The 14,589-nt window shown below is 57.6% G+C and overlaps 1 protein-coding gene across 5 annotated transcripts in view; it reads right to left on the reverse strand.

The window, feature by feature from the left end:
• Window positions 1-14,589, reverse strand: part of SLC12A5 (solute carrier family 12 member 5) — a 36,556-nt gene that overhangs the window by 15,415 nt on the left and 6,552 nt on the right. For 2 of the 5 annotated variants that reach the window (XM_051844979.2, XM_051844978.2), the window contains exons 2-9: window positions 7,666-7,760; window positions 7,237-7,368; window positions 6,818-6,964; window positions 6,018-6,072; window positions 5,442-5,572; window positions 3,296-3,537; window positions 1,947-2,158; window positions 218-388 (exon numbers count right to left, since the gene is read on the reverse strand). In XM_051844979.2, the coding sequence (XP_051700939.2) occupies window positions 218-388; window positions 1,947-2,158; window positions 3,296-3,537; window positions 5,442-5,572; window positions 6,018-6,072; window positions 6,818-6,964; window positions 7,237-7,368; window positions 7,666-7,760 (1,185 nt within the window). The other 3 variants (XM_070051770.1, XM_051844981.2, XM_051844980.2) reach the window with 3 other exon arrangements.

Here is a 14,589-nt window from a genome sequence, read left to right on the forward strand (position 1 = left end):
TCAGAGATAGGAGCCTGGGGTCTAGTCCCAGCACACTGACTGTGTAAGGCCTTGGGCATGTTCCTCGCCGCCTTCTGCCCTTAATTCCCTCATCCATCCAATGGAAACAGAATCAGCAGCTCCTGCTTATGTGATGGGGCTGTTGGGAATTCCAACATCATCCTACCCTGCCGGTCCCCAGCTGAGTCCCTCCCACTCACCCCGAGCCCTGCTTCACCTGTCACTGAGGGGAAGTAGATGCCAACCAGCAGGGTGAAGTAGGAGGTCATATCACTGAAGACGTAGGGGTGGTCCATGTCGACAGGGGTGCCATCTGCCAGGCCCACCGAGGGCATCCCACGCCTCTCCACAATCACCCCCTTGGTCAGGTAAGAGCTCCAGAGGTTCTCTGTGGAGAGATGGGAGGCTCAGGAGGAAGTCAAGAGGCTGGGGACCAGAAGTCTGGGAGCAGGAGGTAGAGTGGGCAGGAAGTAAGAGTCAAGATCAACCACATCCTGCTTTCCCCCGTCAGCTGTGGCTCTGTGTTACATTCCCGAAGTGACTGCTCTGAGCCAGGCCCCATGCAGTGGTTACACAACTGAATCAGACTCAGACCCTGCCCTCAACTAGTCCAACCTACTGAAGTAAATAGACACATAAAGACCTACTCAGACTGACTCAGTGTGTCCAAGTTGATCTTCCCACGCATCCACCCAACTCCAGTTCCTTTCCCAGATCCCTTGTCTCAACAAAGGGCATAAGCACCTGTTCTGATCTTGGCATTGCCTTCGATGGCCCTCTCCCCTCCCTGCTTCAAATCCATCCCCAACTTCTGTCCACTTACCCTTTCTTAGCATTTCTCAATATGCCCCTTCCCTCCATTCCAGTGTTCCTGCACCTTGGCACTAGCAACACTTAGAGCTGGATCGTTCTTTGTTGTGGAGGAGTTACCCCATGCCCTGCAGAATGATTAGCAACACCCTGGCCCCTGTGTATACCCCTTCACTTCTGCCAACCAAAGCTGTCTGCAGATATGCAAGGCCAAGTGCCTCCTGGGTGGTGAAACAGCCCAGGTTGAGAACCATGGCCCCACCCCCACTGACATTGTCCCATCACCCTACTTCATTAAATCATCTCCCCCAGACCACCAGCCTCAGCCTCCACCTATTTTCTCTCCTGATTCTTAACCCTTTTCATAGCACAAGCCAAAGCAAACTTTCAGGAATGAAGGTCCGACCACATGCCCTCCGTACTCAAAACCCTTGGGTGCCTTTGGCGTACGGGCCGAACTCTTCAGCATGACTTCCGGGGCCTGGCATCCTCCCCAGCACCACTCTTTGCTCCTCCTGCCTTTGCACTTAGACCCCAGTCATCCTGAATTACTTGTGGTTGGAAGGACACAATATGCTCTTCCGCATCTGCATGCTTTTAGGCAAGCTGTTCTTCGTCTGTAATTCCCTTATTCCCTAGTATAACCGAAAATCTCTTTTTTGTCCTTCAAAGCCCTCTTCAGGGGAGTCCAGGAAGTCTGTTTTTGCCATCTTCTGCACAGAAAGCTCCCTCCCCTGGGAGGTCTCTGAGGATACATCTCTATTCCATGAATGCACGTCTAGGCACGTCATAATTTATTTGCTAATACATCTGTCTCTGCCATTAGACCCCTGGAGGCCAAGGACTGTGACTTATTTGTCTTGTATTCCTAGTGTTTAGCACAGGGCTAGACACTTAGGAGGTACTTAGTGAACACTTGTCAAACTGATGACTTTTCTGCCGTGAGTGGTGAGATACTTTTCTCTCTTTCATCTCTACCCCTCCATGATACCAAGGATAAAACATAGCCCAGACTAGATGCTCAACTAAAACTGATTGAATTTAACTGGATCCCAGGACAACCCCTTAATCCTGACCATTTGACCTACGATCCCTGCAGCACTCCCTGGGTATCAGCCCTCTTCCCATCCCCAGACCTTTGATGAGGCCACTGGCAGCACCAGGAATGCCCTGGATCTCTGTGACATTGTTTCGGGTGAAGTACTCATCACAGGTGGCGTTGAGTAAGCGGGAGGAGCAGAAAAGGCCCCAGAGCCGTGTGGTCACTGTCTCATTTCCTTCCCAAGCCAGCTTGGCACAGACATCAAAGCCATGGCGAGACAGTGTGCGATTCCCCAGGAGACAGATCCTAGGGAGAGAAACAAGGGAGGAAGATGGGGAGGCACACTCCCTTGCCCTTGGCTCCACAACAGAACCACCAGGGGAGCTGTGAAAAACATGGATGCTGGGGCCCCATTTCCAGAGATTCTGATTTAATTTGGATGGAATGTGGCCATTGGCTTTTCCTCTCTCCCTTTCTTTCTTTCTTTCTTTCTTTCTTTCTTTCTTTCTTTCTTTCTCTTTTTTGTCTCCCCCAAGCAATTCTAACACGCCATCAAAGCAAAACCACAGCAGGGGCTGTGCCATGGCTCAATAGGCTAATCCTCCACCTTGCGGCGCCGGCACACCAGGTTCTAGTCCCGGTTAGGGTGCCGGATTCTGTCCCGGTTGCTCCTTTTCCAGGCCAGCTCTCTGCTGTGGCCCAGGAGTGCAGTGGAGGATGGCCCAAGTCCTTGGGCCCTGCACCCCATGGGAGACCAGGAGAAGCACCTGGCTCCTGCCATTGGATCAGTGCAGTGCGCCGGCCGCAGCGCACTGGCCGCGGCGGCCATTGGAGGGTGAACCAACGGCAAGGGAAGACCTTTCTCTCTGTCTCTCTCTCTCACTGTCCACTCTGCCTGTCAAAACACACACACACACACACACACACACACACACACACACAGCAGGGCAACCCTGTGTTTCAGCACCATGGACAGCAGTCTCTGGGTGCTGTCCTCTGGCCAATGGGATGTGGGAGACTCTCCTAGACAGTAGCAGAACCAACAGAGATCTGAGTCCCTGGGTCCTCTTTTCTGTGTCCTTTCCCACTACAGAGAAACTGTCTAATACTAGGAGGTTGAGCCATTCCAGGAGGTGTCCCACCCAGGAGAGGTCTCCCTGCCACTTGAATGCTCACTCTAGAAGCCATTCCCACTTTGTTCTTCCCAAGCCCATCCCACCATCAAGCAGTTGACCCTCCCACCTCCAGAAGGGTTAGCTCATTTGAAAAGACTGCCCCCAAACCAAGAGGGATTTTTCCCTCCCAAGGGAGTTGCCGCCAACCCACACCACTCAGATTCTAAGAGGTAGGGAGAGAAGGTTTAGCAGAGATTGATGTATAGACCCTGAAAGGGGCCAGGGAAAGAGGAGGGCAAGGCTTCAGGCCAAGAGGGGCAGCACTCACGGGAAATTTGGCGGGTCGAAGGCAGACTTGATGACCCCAGCATAGATGGCCAGGATGGAGAGGATGACACAACCCAGGAAAACCAGGGCAAACTTGTTGACATACTTGACACCCACAAAGACCACGGTGGCCATGCAGGTGAGCACACAGGTGCCATACACACGCATATTGTTCAACATGGCGGCTGCCTCCCCACTGGCATCTTCTGCCTTGAAGATGGCCATAGCTGGGAAGAGGTAAGCCTGTAGGAAAGGGGAAAAGAGATCAGGAGAGTACATAGTAAAGAGCAGCTGAGAATCACCCCCAGGGAATTAACCTGTGTGTGAGGGCTTTGGGGGCAACTGATGCTCATCATGGCAGTGACAGCCAGCACTGGGGGGGGGGGGTGGCCAAGGAAGCCAGTACCTGTCCTGCAACAGCTATGATGCAGTCATTAAAAATTGACACTCAAAGATAAGATACTGGGAGCAATTTTTTATTCCAATTCATTTGGTTGTTAATTATAAATCTTAAAAAGCATGTATTGCTTTTATTATTTCTAATAGAAATGTGGAAATAAATTAGATGTTCATCACTAGAGGCTGGGTGAAGAAATCATAATATTCCCACATAGACCATGCAGCTATTAAACAGGATGACATAGATTTCTATGGACCCATCAGAAAATGATCCATGTTATACTAGGTGAATACAGACAAGTTTAAAAAGCAATGTGTCTTATGATCTCATAATTGTAAATTTATGTGTGAAGACACACCCATACACACATGTATCTCTGTGTGTGTGTAAGTTTATCAAAATGTTATCAGGAGTTTCCATGAATCTTGAAAATGTGCATAATCTTTATTCATTTTATACCTATGTATTTTTTTAAATTTCTACAGCAAATAGCAAGATGTTCACATTCTTACAAGTCATCCTCAGTTCACTTGCAAATTGTATTTACAAACAGAGTTTTGAGTTACGTAGGGGAATGGCCGTGGTCTAGGGTTATATTTGACAAAGGCAGAATACAACGTCACATAGAAAAACAAAAACTAGAAGGAAATACACCAAAAAGTCAACGGTAATTCTCTCTGGGTATTGTTATTTCCTTCTTCACATTCTGTCTTTATGTTGAAATGTTTCTAATTTCGTGCAATGGGCAAAATATTTAATTTTTAACGAAGTGATTGGGGTCCATCGTTCTCTCACTGCCTCCTCAGGCCTTTTACTCCCCATCCATCCTCCCTGTGCCTGCACTCTTCCAGCCTGGCCCCAGGCCAGGAGCTGTGCACCTGTTAGTTCCAGTTCTCTGCAGCTATACCAAACAGGGGACAACTCCAGACTTCAGAAGTCAGAAAGACACAGGTTCATATCCCTGCCACACATCCTCTACACTCTCTGAGCTTGCTTTCCTCATCTGTGAAATGGCCACCTTCTAACTTATGAGAGGTGGTGGGGATGAAATAAAGTGATAAACTGCAAGCCTTGGAGCTCACGTAGAGCAGGGGCTTGGCAAGTGTCCGCTCTGGTACCCTCACCTGCACAGCCTCACCTGCACTGGAAGGGCAGGAAGAACAGAGACCGAAGTCAGCAGCCCTGTCCTTCAAACAGTGCCCAGCAACCTGCTCCCGCCCCCGAGTCACTAGTGGGAACGGATGGCTCTTCTCCCAACAGCCTTCTACAATTATCACTCACAGAGGACTTGGCACAGTCCCTGGCATGCGGTAGGCAACACGAAATAGTAGCTATCAGGTGGCATTACTATTATTATTCTACCATTACTTGAACTCTTAACCCACCTCTGCCAACCACCTACCTGCTAGCTGAGTGGCCTTGAGCAAGTTATCCCACTTCTCTGAGCTTCTCACTTGTAAAATGGTCATCATGATACTTAAACCTTGTAAGCATTCAAGAGAATGACTATAAAGCACTTGGAACGATGCTGAGAGCTCAGTGGGAGCCTGATACGCGACAGCTGTTTGTGTTACATAATTGTCGTATCTCGTCTCACCCACTAGACTGGGAACCCTGTCAAGACACAACCCCATCTGATTTCTCTGTGGCTTTACTGAATGGCCTGGCCTACAGGAGGTGTCCAGGGAGCTTTGGTTAACTGGCTGACAACCTGGGACCCCCACACCTCCTCCTCAGCCCCTCTCACCAGCAGGATTTCGATGGTGCCCAGGATGTACATGGCCCCAGCAAAGGTAGTGCCCAAGTAGAAGCAGAGGCCCACGGCGCCCCCAAATTCTGGGCCCAGAGACCTGGAAATCATGTAGTAGGAGCCACCAGCTGCAGAGAGAACCTAGTATCAGCATGAGGGGGGAGGGGCTGCTGTGGGGGGTGAGGGGACAGTGACAGAGGCAGAAGGAAGCTGCTCTGGGTCTCACAGGCCCCACAGGCTGCAGCCCCAGAAAGGGGCCTGGTGGGAGACCCCGTGTGGATTTTGCCGCACTAATTACCATATTGCTAATTGCTCTGTAAGGAGGTCATGCTCAGAAAACAGGACAGGAGAAAAGGGGGTCTCAGGCTGAGGGGCAGGGCTGCCGTTGCCCCCCACTCAACACCAGCTGCCTCTTCCCCCTCCCCAACAGGGCCATCAGGGGTCGCAGCCCAGGCCCCTGGTCTGCAGTAGCCTCTCCTGGGTCCTGATGGCCCCCAAAGCCCTGGGCCCTGTCTCGCCACCTGACCAGCGCCGCCCCCATTCCCCTCCCTCCAGGGAGCCCCGGTCACGTACCAGGCACAACACCATTGGTGGCGATCGCACTCATGGAGATGGCTGTGAGCATCGTCTGTGGGGGGAGAGATCATGAGAGCGGTGGCTGGGCGAGGGCCAGGCCTCAGACCCCGTAAACACCAGCCAGACTCACACGTCCTCTTCGGCTGAGCCTCTCCCTGGGCCCGATCCAACATCTACTCCTGCCAAGTCCTTCTCAAGAAAACCCCTGATTCACCACGCAAACAGCAGGAGCAGAGCCTGGGGCGTCAGAGTGCTCCGGAGACCTCCGGGCGACCCCCGAGCAGCTCTAGGACCCGCGACTACTCATGTCGCTCCTCTGGCCTTGGTTTATCCATCTGTAAAACACGCACACCCCTTGGCCCTGGCTACGTCATATGCAGAGGCATCTCAGCGTCACGTCCAAGAACATACAAATGTGCCCAGAAGTGCACAGTGTCGGGGGAGCTTTTGAGTCTTCAGAGAGGAGGGGAGGAATCCATCCTGTTGTGACACTCATCACTTTGTGAGGTCAGAACCCACGGAAATGTCACCAATTAAGGGATTACCGGTGACTTTGACTTTCTTCCCTACACTTCTCAGTTTCATCAATGAACCTGTACTCCTTGTGTAATTACACACACGTCCAGACCCAGGCGAGACCTGGCCAGCAGCCTTCAGGGACGAGAGAGGCAGGAGGGGCCAGGTAGATCTGACTGACTCTCAAAGACCAGAATCAGGGGTTCCTATAAAAGCTCAGGGCTCCCACGTCCAGCCCCCAGCCCCGGCAGTCAGGGGGTCGCAGGGGAGGGGTCACTCACACAGGAGCAGCAGATGAAGACCATGCAGAAGGCCTCCATGATGCCTGCAATGCCCACCACCCAGGTGAGCCGCAGGAAGAGGATGACGCCGAAGATGTTCTGCAGGCACGGCAGGTAGACGCCCATGAAGGTGCCCATGCGTGGGGCCTGCCAGGGGGGCCAGAGTCATCGCTGCAGCCCTGAGGCACCACCAGTGCCCCAGGCCTACTCCTCCCCCACGTCTCCCACCCCCATTTCCTCTTCTCTCCACACCCACCCCCTCCCCACCGGAGCTGCCCCTGCCTGCCCTCAGCCCCCTTCCCTCCTCTCCTCCAGCCTCCAGCCTCCCACCCTCCGCCTCCAGCATCCGTGGTTCCATCCAAGTCCACTTTTCCTCCTTCCTCCACCCTCCCCCACCGCTTCTTCCCCGGGGCCCCCACCTGAACTGGCTTCTTTTTTCCACCCTCATTGTTCTCGGCTTCTTCATGCTCCCTACTTCCCTGGGGCAGGTTGGTGTAGTTGGCCAGGCCACTGAGTAGGGAGGAGACCATGGGGCTGGTGTCCATCTCCTCCTACAGAGAGGGAAGGTAGTAATATTAGGCTGGGTGGGCCAAATGGTGGGGACGGAGGGACAGATGGGACCAAGGAGGTTGGAATGAGAAGGAAAAGGAGGAGGCAAGGAGGGCAGGGCGAGGCGAATGGAGGAGGGAAGAGGGGAGCAGGGTGTAGCAGGACTCAAGCCAGAGAGGGAGAGGAGTGGTGGGGAGGTTCAAGGAAGAAGGTGGCCTGGAGGCACGGGTGGAGAGAGGGTGCTGTTCCCTAGGGGATGATGCATTGTGGGTGAGGGCACCGCACCCCCAGCAGCCCACCTCGAACAGGGCCATGTTCTTGCCATCGTATTCTTTTCCCTTCTCCGTGTCGGTGCTGTTGATGAAGGGACTGCTCTCCTTGGGGTTGCCATCACCTGAGAAGGCAGAGGAGTCAGGGGCCTGGCTGTGTGGCCATGTCAGCCCTCCAGACCTTGGCTTTCACCGTGGGAAAGTGGAGCTGACTCTCCCTGCCCTGCAGGAGCTTAGCTGACAGCATGTAGGAAGAGCCCCACGTGCGAGTGCTGCCCCGCTTCGCTCCCCAGGGTGCCCCGCCCCTCTCCAGAGCTCCCTTCTGGACCGAAACTGGGCCCAGCCCAGTGTGTTGGGATAGAAGCATGCTCTCTCCCACGGGAGGGGAGCAGAGAGCAGCCTGATGCCCTGAGGACGCCCCCCACTCCACTCTTGGAGGAGTGACCCCCCCCCTTGGCACCTCCTATGCCATTCATTCACCTTCAGTCAACACACACATACTATGCGTCTACCAGGTACCACCACAAGGAGCAGCACCCAGAGCAAGCCACCGTCCCTGCCTCAGGGGCAGGGGAGATGAGGCAGCAGCCAAGCACTGCCGATCCAGGGAGGCAACTTCCATGGGAAAAGCCGCATGGGAACACGCGGCTATGGGAACACCTCGGCCCAACCTGGGAGATCACAGAGGGCTTCCCAGAGGAAGTGTTGGCTGAGAACTGAAGGATGAGTAAGAACACGACTGGGAGACTGGGAGGGAGGCGGGGCGGGGGGGGGGGGGTGTCCCAGGCAGACAGAACAGCAGAACAGCCTGTTCAATGGCCCAGAGGTGACAGTGAACAGAGCGGGTTAGAGGAGCCACATGAAGTATCATCTGGCGGGAGGCGGGCACATCCAGGGCTGAAGTTCAAGCGGTGGCTGTGGGAGGTATGGGCTGGGTCCTATTCAAGGCTTTGGACCTCATCCAAAGGACAATGGGCAGCCATTGAAGACTTCCAGGCAGAGGAGCGCCATGAACAGACTCAATTTTAGAGCCATCACTCTGACCCTTAGCAACTAGAGATGCTTGGTAATCTGAGAAATGGCTGGTTTCTACTGAGGTCACAGAAACGTGGGGCAAGAATTATTGGTACAGGGCCAGCGCTGCGGCTCACTAGGCTAATCCTCTGCCTGTGGTGCCAGCACCCCGGGTTCTAGTCCCGGTTGGGGCGCCAGATTCTGTCCCGGTTGCTCCTCTTCCAGGCCAGCTCTCTGCTGTGGCCCGGGAAGGCAGTGGAGGATGGCCCAAGTCCTTGGGCCCTGCACCTGCATAGGAGACCAGGAGGAAGCACCTGGCTCCTGGCTTCAGATCGGCTGCACCGGCCGTAGTGGCCATTTGGGGGGTGAACCAACGGAAGGAAGACCTTTCTCTCTCTCTCTCTCTCTCTCTCTCTCTCTCTCTCTCTCTCTCACTGTCTAACTCTGCCTGTCAAAATAATAATAATAATTATTAGTACAGTCCTAGGCCAGATGTTTGGGGAGGGCAGAGACAGATCTTGGATAGTGCCTGGGGTTTCTAGCATAGGCAAATGAGTGGGTAATGGGGTGCTATTTAGCAAATGGGAAGAAAGGGAGGAGTATGGGATGGGGAACACGTGAAATTTAGTTAAGGCTAAGGCATTCGAGCAAATACATCCAGTCTGGGTGCACGGGTCAGGATGCACCCAGGAAAGAGGCAGGAGAAGGAGAGGGAGACATCCACGTATACGTGTGCAAACCCAGGCACTGGCTGAAATCACTCAGGATGAAAGTCTTCAGGCCATCAGGGGACGGGACTTTCCGAAAGCTACAGGCAGCCCCCATAGGCTCTTTCCGCTGCCCCGGTCCCAGGGCTGAACCCCAGTGGCAGACATTTCTCTGGATCCTGAGAAACTTCTCAGGGACCAAGCCCCAAGAGCAGCTGAGGCCCGGTAGATGCTGGCTCTTCTGTGCCCTCATCGCCAGCACCTCTCCTTCCCTGTCCCCATCTGCTTGGCCAGGCTACACCTCTGGAGCACACCCTGTCCCTGTTATAAACCAAGCCCATCCTAACACGGGAGAGGAGGCAAAGAAGCATGCCTCACCTGCTCCAGGAAATCCAGTGCCCAGCCTCCCACCATCGCCTCCACCTCAGCTACCCAGGCTGAGGCTCCTGGTTGCCAAATAGGACCTGCCCTGCGTCAGTGCCTCTCACAAGCATGTGTGAGTTCCTGGGCATAACAGACTCACCCTCCCCCTGGGAGCCCGGCACACAATAGGTGCTCATAAAAAAAAATCTTTGGAGTAACTTCTCCAGGCACCCTTCCTGAGCAGGGACCAGAAAGAAGAGCGAGGTGGGTCCCCTCTGCTGGCAGAGGCCGCCCGCGTCCCCACACCAGGACGCAGACTGCAGAGGCTGACGGGGCAGGAGATGCCAGGAAATTTCCTAATGGAAAGACAGAGCGGAAGTCACGCGGATCCAGGTGCATCCTCACATGGGGCAACTCACTTAAACTCCCTAAGCCTCAGTCTCCACCTCTGTAAAGGGACATGGGTGCGCTGAGCTCAAAGGGTTGCAGGGATACGAGGAAAGGCTGCCCACTGGGTGTGCCCAGCACACTGGCCAAGCCCCCGCAGCCACTGCTACGGTTATGATTATTAACAGCGTTATGTGTTGCTGACCCAGCCCCAGCTCCCCAGCCCAGGGGCTCTGCTTCCTGTAGGGTCCTCTCCCCCACGATGTCCCCTCAGGACCAGAACAGACAGGCGAGTCCCTCCCCTCCGCCTTTCACACTGGCTCCCAAGCTCTGTTGCCTTCGCGGGGGCAGAAGGCGCGTAGGGGGCAGGAAGGTGGGCGTCCGGGCCGGAGACCCCGCAACTTGGCGGCCCTGCACCAGTCTCCATGGCGACCGCGCGGGCCAGAGAGCGCAGCTCCGAGCCGGCCACGCGCCCGCAGCCGCTTATGTAACGCGGCGCGCAGCGCGGAGCTAGACTCCCGGCCGGATCCGGGCCAGGAGAGGAGGGCAGGGGAGGGGGCCGCACGGTAGGCTCGTTCTGGGTCTCGCCTTTGCACTCGCCGCTCCGGCGGGACGCCAGGCTCCGGACCGTGTCTGCCAGAGCCGATTGCATCCCCTTCCGGGAATGCCGGCCTCACTGGTTGAGGGGGTTGGGGGCTGAGCTTCTTTCTGGGTCCTCAAAGGAATAGGACAGCTAAGGGGAATTTCGCCCCGATTCCCCAGAGCCAGGAGCTAGGGTGATGCGGGAGCGGCGAGCTGTGCGGCGCAAGAGGCAGGGCCAGACTGAAGCTGAGCCCTCCCCACCCCCGCCCCCTGGGAACTCTCAACCCGAATCGGCTTTCAATTAAGCTGCGGCGGCCAGAGCTCCCAGGGAGGAAACAGGCGAAACGGCGCGGGCTAGGGAGCCTCCCCCGGGGCCTAGGGATGGGCCCGAGGGAATCCCCAGGCCACCTTGGGTAGGGAGAGGGGGCATCAGACCCCAAGGAAAACAGGGCCTGGGGGGCAGCGTCTATATCCTTGAGTTCCACTGTAGTCCAGAGGAGCCCTCTCACTGGGGCCGTTCCCATCTCCCCGCGGTCAACAGCCCAAGAACCTGGAATCAGACACCAGGGGCTCTTGATCTGACTCTCCCTCTTCCTTCAGGTCCAGAAGACCCAGAACACTTCCTGCCACCATCTCTGAGCGTTGCTGGGAAGTCCTCTCTCTATGGGACCCAGAACGCCTGACCCAGGCTCTAGCCCTCCAGTTCCAGGTCCTAGGCCCTATATATAGAAAGACAGTCTCCAGATAGGCCCACTACACTCAGCTCTGAAATGAACAGGGAGGGGACAGACCAGAAGAGTTCCTAGCCCCTCTTCGGCTTTAACACATAGATAGCTCTTGTCTGGGCCTCCTGAGACCCCAGGGAACCCCGGAGCCCCCATGAGGCCTTGGTAGAGGAAGCAGGTGCCTGGGGCTGGACCAAACCTTGTGTCTGGGGGAGCAGAGAGATCACCTCACAGGCTGAGCACTTGTTTGGAGGGGATCCTAGGTGGAAATTCCCACCCCCCCACCCCCACCTCAGTGCTGCTGCAGCAGACTGGACTTTGCCAAACTCCCTCCCCCTACGGTCAAAGCCCGCGGGGAGGAGGTGACCCCGGGGTCACTGGGGAGATGGATGAGTTGGCCAGCTGGTAGCTCTGGCCCGGCTCAGCCCCAGGGAACTGGGATGGAGAGAGGGGTGTCTCAGACCAAGGATCAGGGACCCTCGTGTCCCAAGCCTTCCCAAGGGGCCTGATGACCCTGCCTGAGATGCAGGGTCCCCAGGGTCTCAATGAAAGCTGCCAGTCCCTCGAAGACCTTGCTCCCTTAGCCCTCAGGGGCCCTCCAGCTGTCGCCCAGACAGGGCTGCGGGAGTCTCGGCCCAGAGGGTCAAGCAATGCCCAGGGGAGCGTTTGAAGGTGCTGAGCGCAGACAGCAGGCGCGGGAGGCACGCTAGTGCGCAGGGGACGCAGCGCCGCCGGAGGGTGGGGGGTGGGGGCGGCTGACAGCCGTGATGGATGGCTGAGGCCGCTGGGGGGCGGCTGGGGGCCTGGGAGCCCGAGGGGGTGGCTGGCCCCAAGACCTCAGAGCAGGGAAATCGCGGAGGAGGGCGGCGGGAGCGCGAGCGGCCAAAGGACTAGCTCCTAGCCCCCCGGCTCCTGACAAGTCTCCGCACCCACCGCAGCGCGTCCGCAGTGTCCGCGCCGCGGCGCTGGCGATTCGGCCGCTGGGACCCCATTTCCGAGGCCTCACTGGGAATCCAAGCTGAGCTAACTAGAAAGACTCCCCCCTGCCCCGCCCTGGAAAGCTCACTGCCGCCCCAGGGACCCCGAGGAGGGGGAAAGGAGAAGGGAGGGTGAGCCTGCTTCCCGTCCTGAATAGGAACCCACGGGGAAGCGAGAGGGAGATTCCGCTAAGTAGTGCTGAAAAATCTACCGGGAAGGCACGTTTCACAGTGAGGTCGGACCCCGGAAAGCCTTGGGGGAGGGGGCCCCGATTGCACCAAGTGTCCCCTAAGAAGCCGCTGCAGCCCAGACGGGGGCAGTCGTATGGCCCCAGCCCCCCACAGACACCTTTCCCCCCAGCCTTCCAGCTGGAAGTCTCAGAGCCAGGGACTGCAGTACACTGCGCCCCCCGGCGCCACCGGTCCCGGCTCTGCGCCAGGACTCCTGGGTCCCCTCTCAGGAAAAGGAGCTCTCCTCCCGCCCGTCGAGCTCCACGTCAGCCCACTGTAGCCCTTCCATCCCCTTTCCCAACGCTTCCTCGGCTTGACTAACACAGGTCCGCCCCCAGGCCGTGGGCAAAAACCATCCCGGGGCCCCGGGCTGTGCCCCAGAGCGCGGCGCATTCCAGCACCTCGGACAGCGCCTAGCGCATTCCAATGGAGCCAGGCTCCAGGCCGCCGCGGGCGCCCACCGCCGGTTCGGTGGCAGCTTTTTCGGCTCTACCCCCAGAGCCGCCTGTGCCTGCTCTGCTCGCCGCCCCCAGACCACTGCTTACCCGGGTTGGCACCCCCATCGCCGTCCTCGCAGTCCGTCAGGTTGTTCAGCATGGTGGCGGCGCGGCGCCGGGCCGGGGATGGCTGCGCCGCCTCGCCCGCGCCCCTCTGCCCGCCTTCGCCGCTCGCCCGCTCGCTCTAGCTCTGTCGCTCTCCGCTCCACGGAGGAAGAAGCTGCAGTGCCCGCCCGCCCGGCGCACACACACTCGCACACGGACACACGCTCACACCCGCGCGCGCCCCCTCGCAGCGGCGGCGCTGCTCACCTCATCCCGTATGCAGGAGGCGTGAGCCACTGGCGGGGCTTTAGGGTGGGGAGGAGCACGGGAGGGAGGGGGAAAGGGGACGAGGGGTGGGCAGAGCGCGCCTGGCGGCCCCCTCGCAGAAAAACCAGGGGCTCGCGCGGGTGGGATGGCGGGGGTGCTGCGGGGGACGGGGACCTCGCCTTCCTTGAGCAGACGCAGCTAGCCGCCCCCCCACTCTCCGGCGCAGGCGGGGCCCGGCACGTGGGCAGGTGCCATCCCGCGCCCTAAAAATAACGGCAGGGAACTAGGTCGCGGCCATGGGGAGGCGGCCCCGCAGCGGCTGCCTGACTGGGGGTCTGGAGTGACCCCCAGGGAGAAGAAGGGGACTGAGGCGGCGGGGGGGTGCTTTGGAAGTGGAGCCCTGGGCAGCCTGCTGCAAAGCTGAGAGGCCAGCCCCTAAGGGAGTGGAGAACCAGACCCCCTCCCCTTTGGCTGTTTAAGAGGTGGGTGCTGGAGACATGCAGACCCCGGAGACCGGAAGCGAGTGTGTTGCCCGCAGCGGGGGTCAGGTCCCTGGGATAGCTGGTCTATGGATCTTTAACTGGGTGGGATGGGAGCTGAGGAGTTCCAGTGAACTCTCACCTGCTGAGGACAGCAGTGCCAGCATCCCACCCCGAGACCAAGACCTTCTGCCGGCGGAATGCCCAGGGCTTGCAGAGGAAGAGGCAGCAGCAAGGTTCTGGGGAGCCCTCTCTCCACCAGGGATGGCGCAGCCTGCAGGGAGGGCAGGCTGGTCTGAGGCTGGCCAGGGGCAGAGTGGGGGAGGGTGGAATGAGGCCGCCTGCCGGTGTGGGACCAGATTTTCTCCTGGGGCAGGAGTGTCTAATCCCCTAATCCAGGATTGCTCTCTGAGGCCTCCAGAGCTGACGTGCTCTCTGCATTCCTCCCCCTCCTGAGTCCAGATCTACAAAGCTTGATCGTCCTGGGACTCCACAGCACCCCTAGATCAGGGCTGGGGCCAGTGGCAGAGACATCCCAGGAGGCGACATTGGAGCCTTTGAGTAGCTGGGGAATCTAAATATCCGAGGGTAGGAGTAGAAATGATCTTCAGACTCGCCCTAGGTCATAATGCTGGTCCTTACATTCCAGGAGAGGGGCGGGCATTTGGTACAGGGGCGGG

Source organism: Oryctolagus cuniculus, chromosome 11 (assembly GCF_964237555.1).
Source record: "Oryctolagus cuniculus chromosome 11, mOryCun1.1, whole genome shotgun sequence".
Lineage (NCBI taxonomy): Eukaryota > Metazoa > Chordata > Mammalia > Lagomorpha > Leporidae > Oryctolagus > Oryctolagus cuniculus.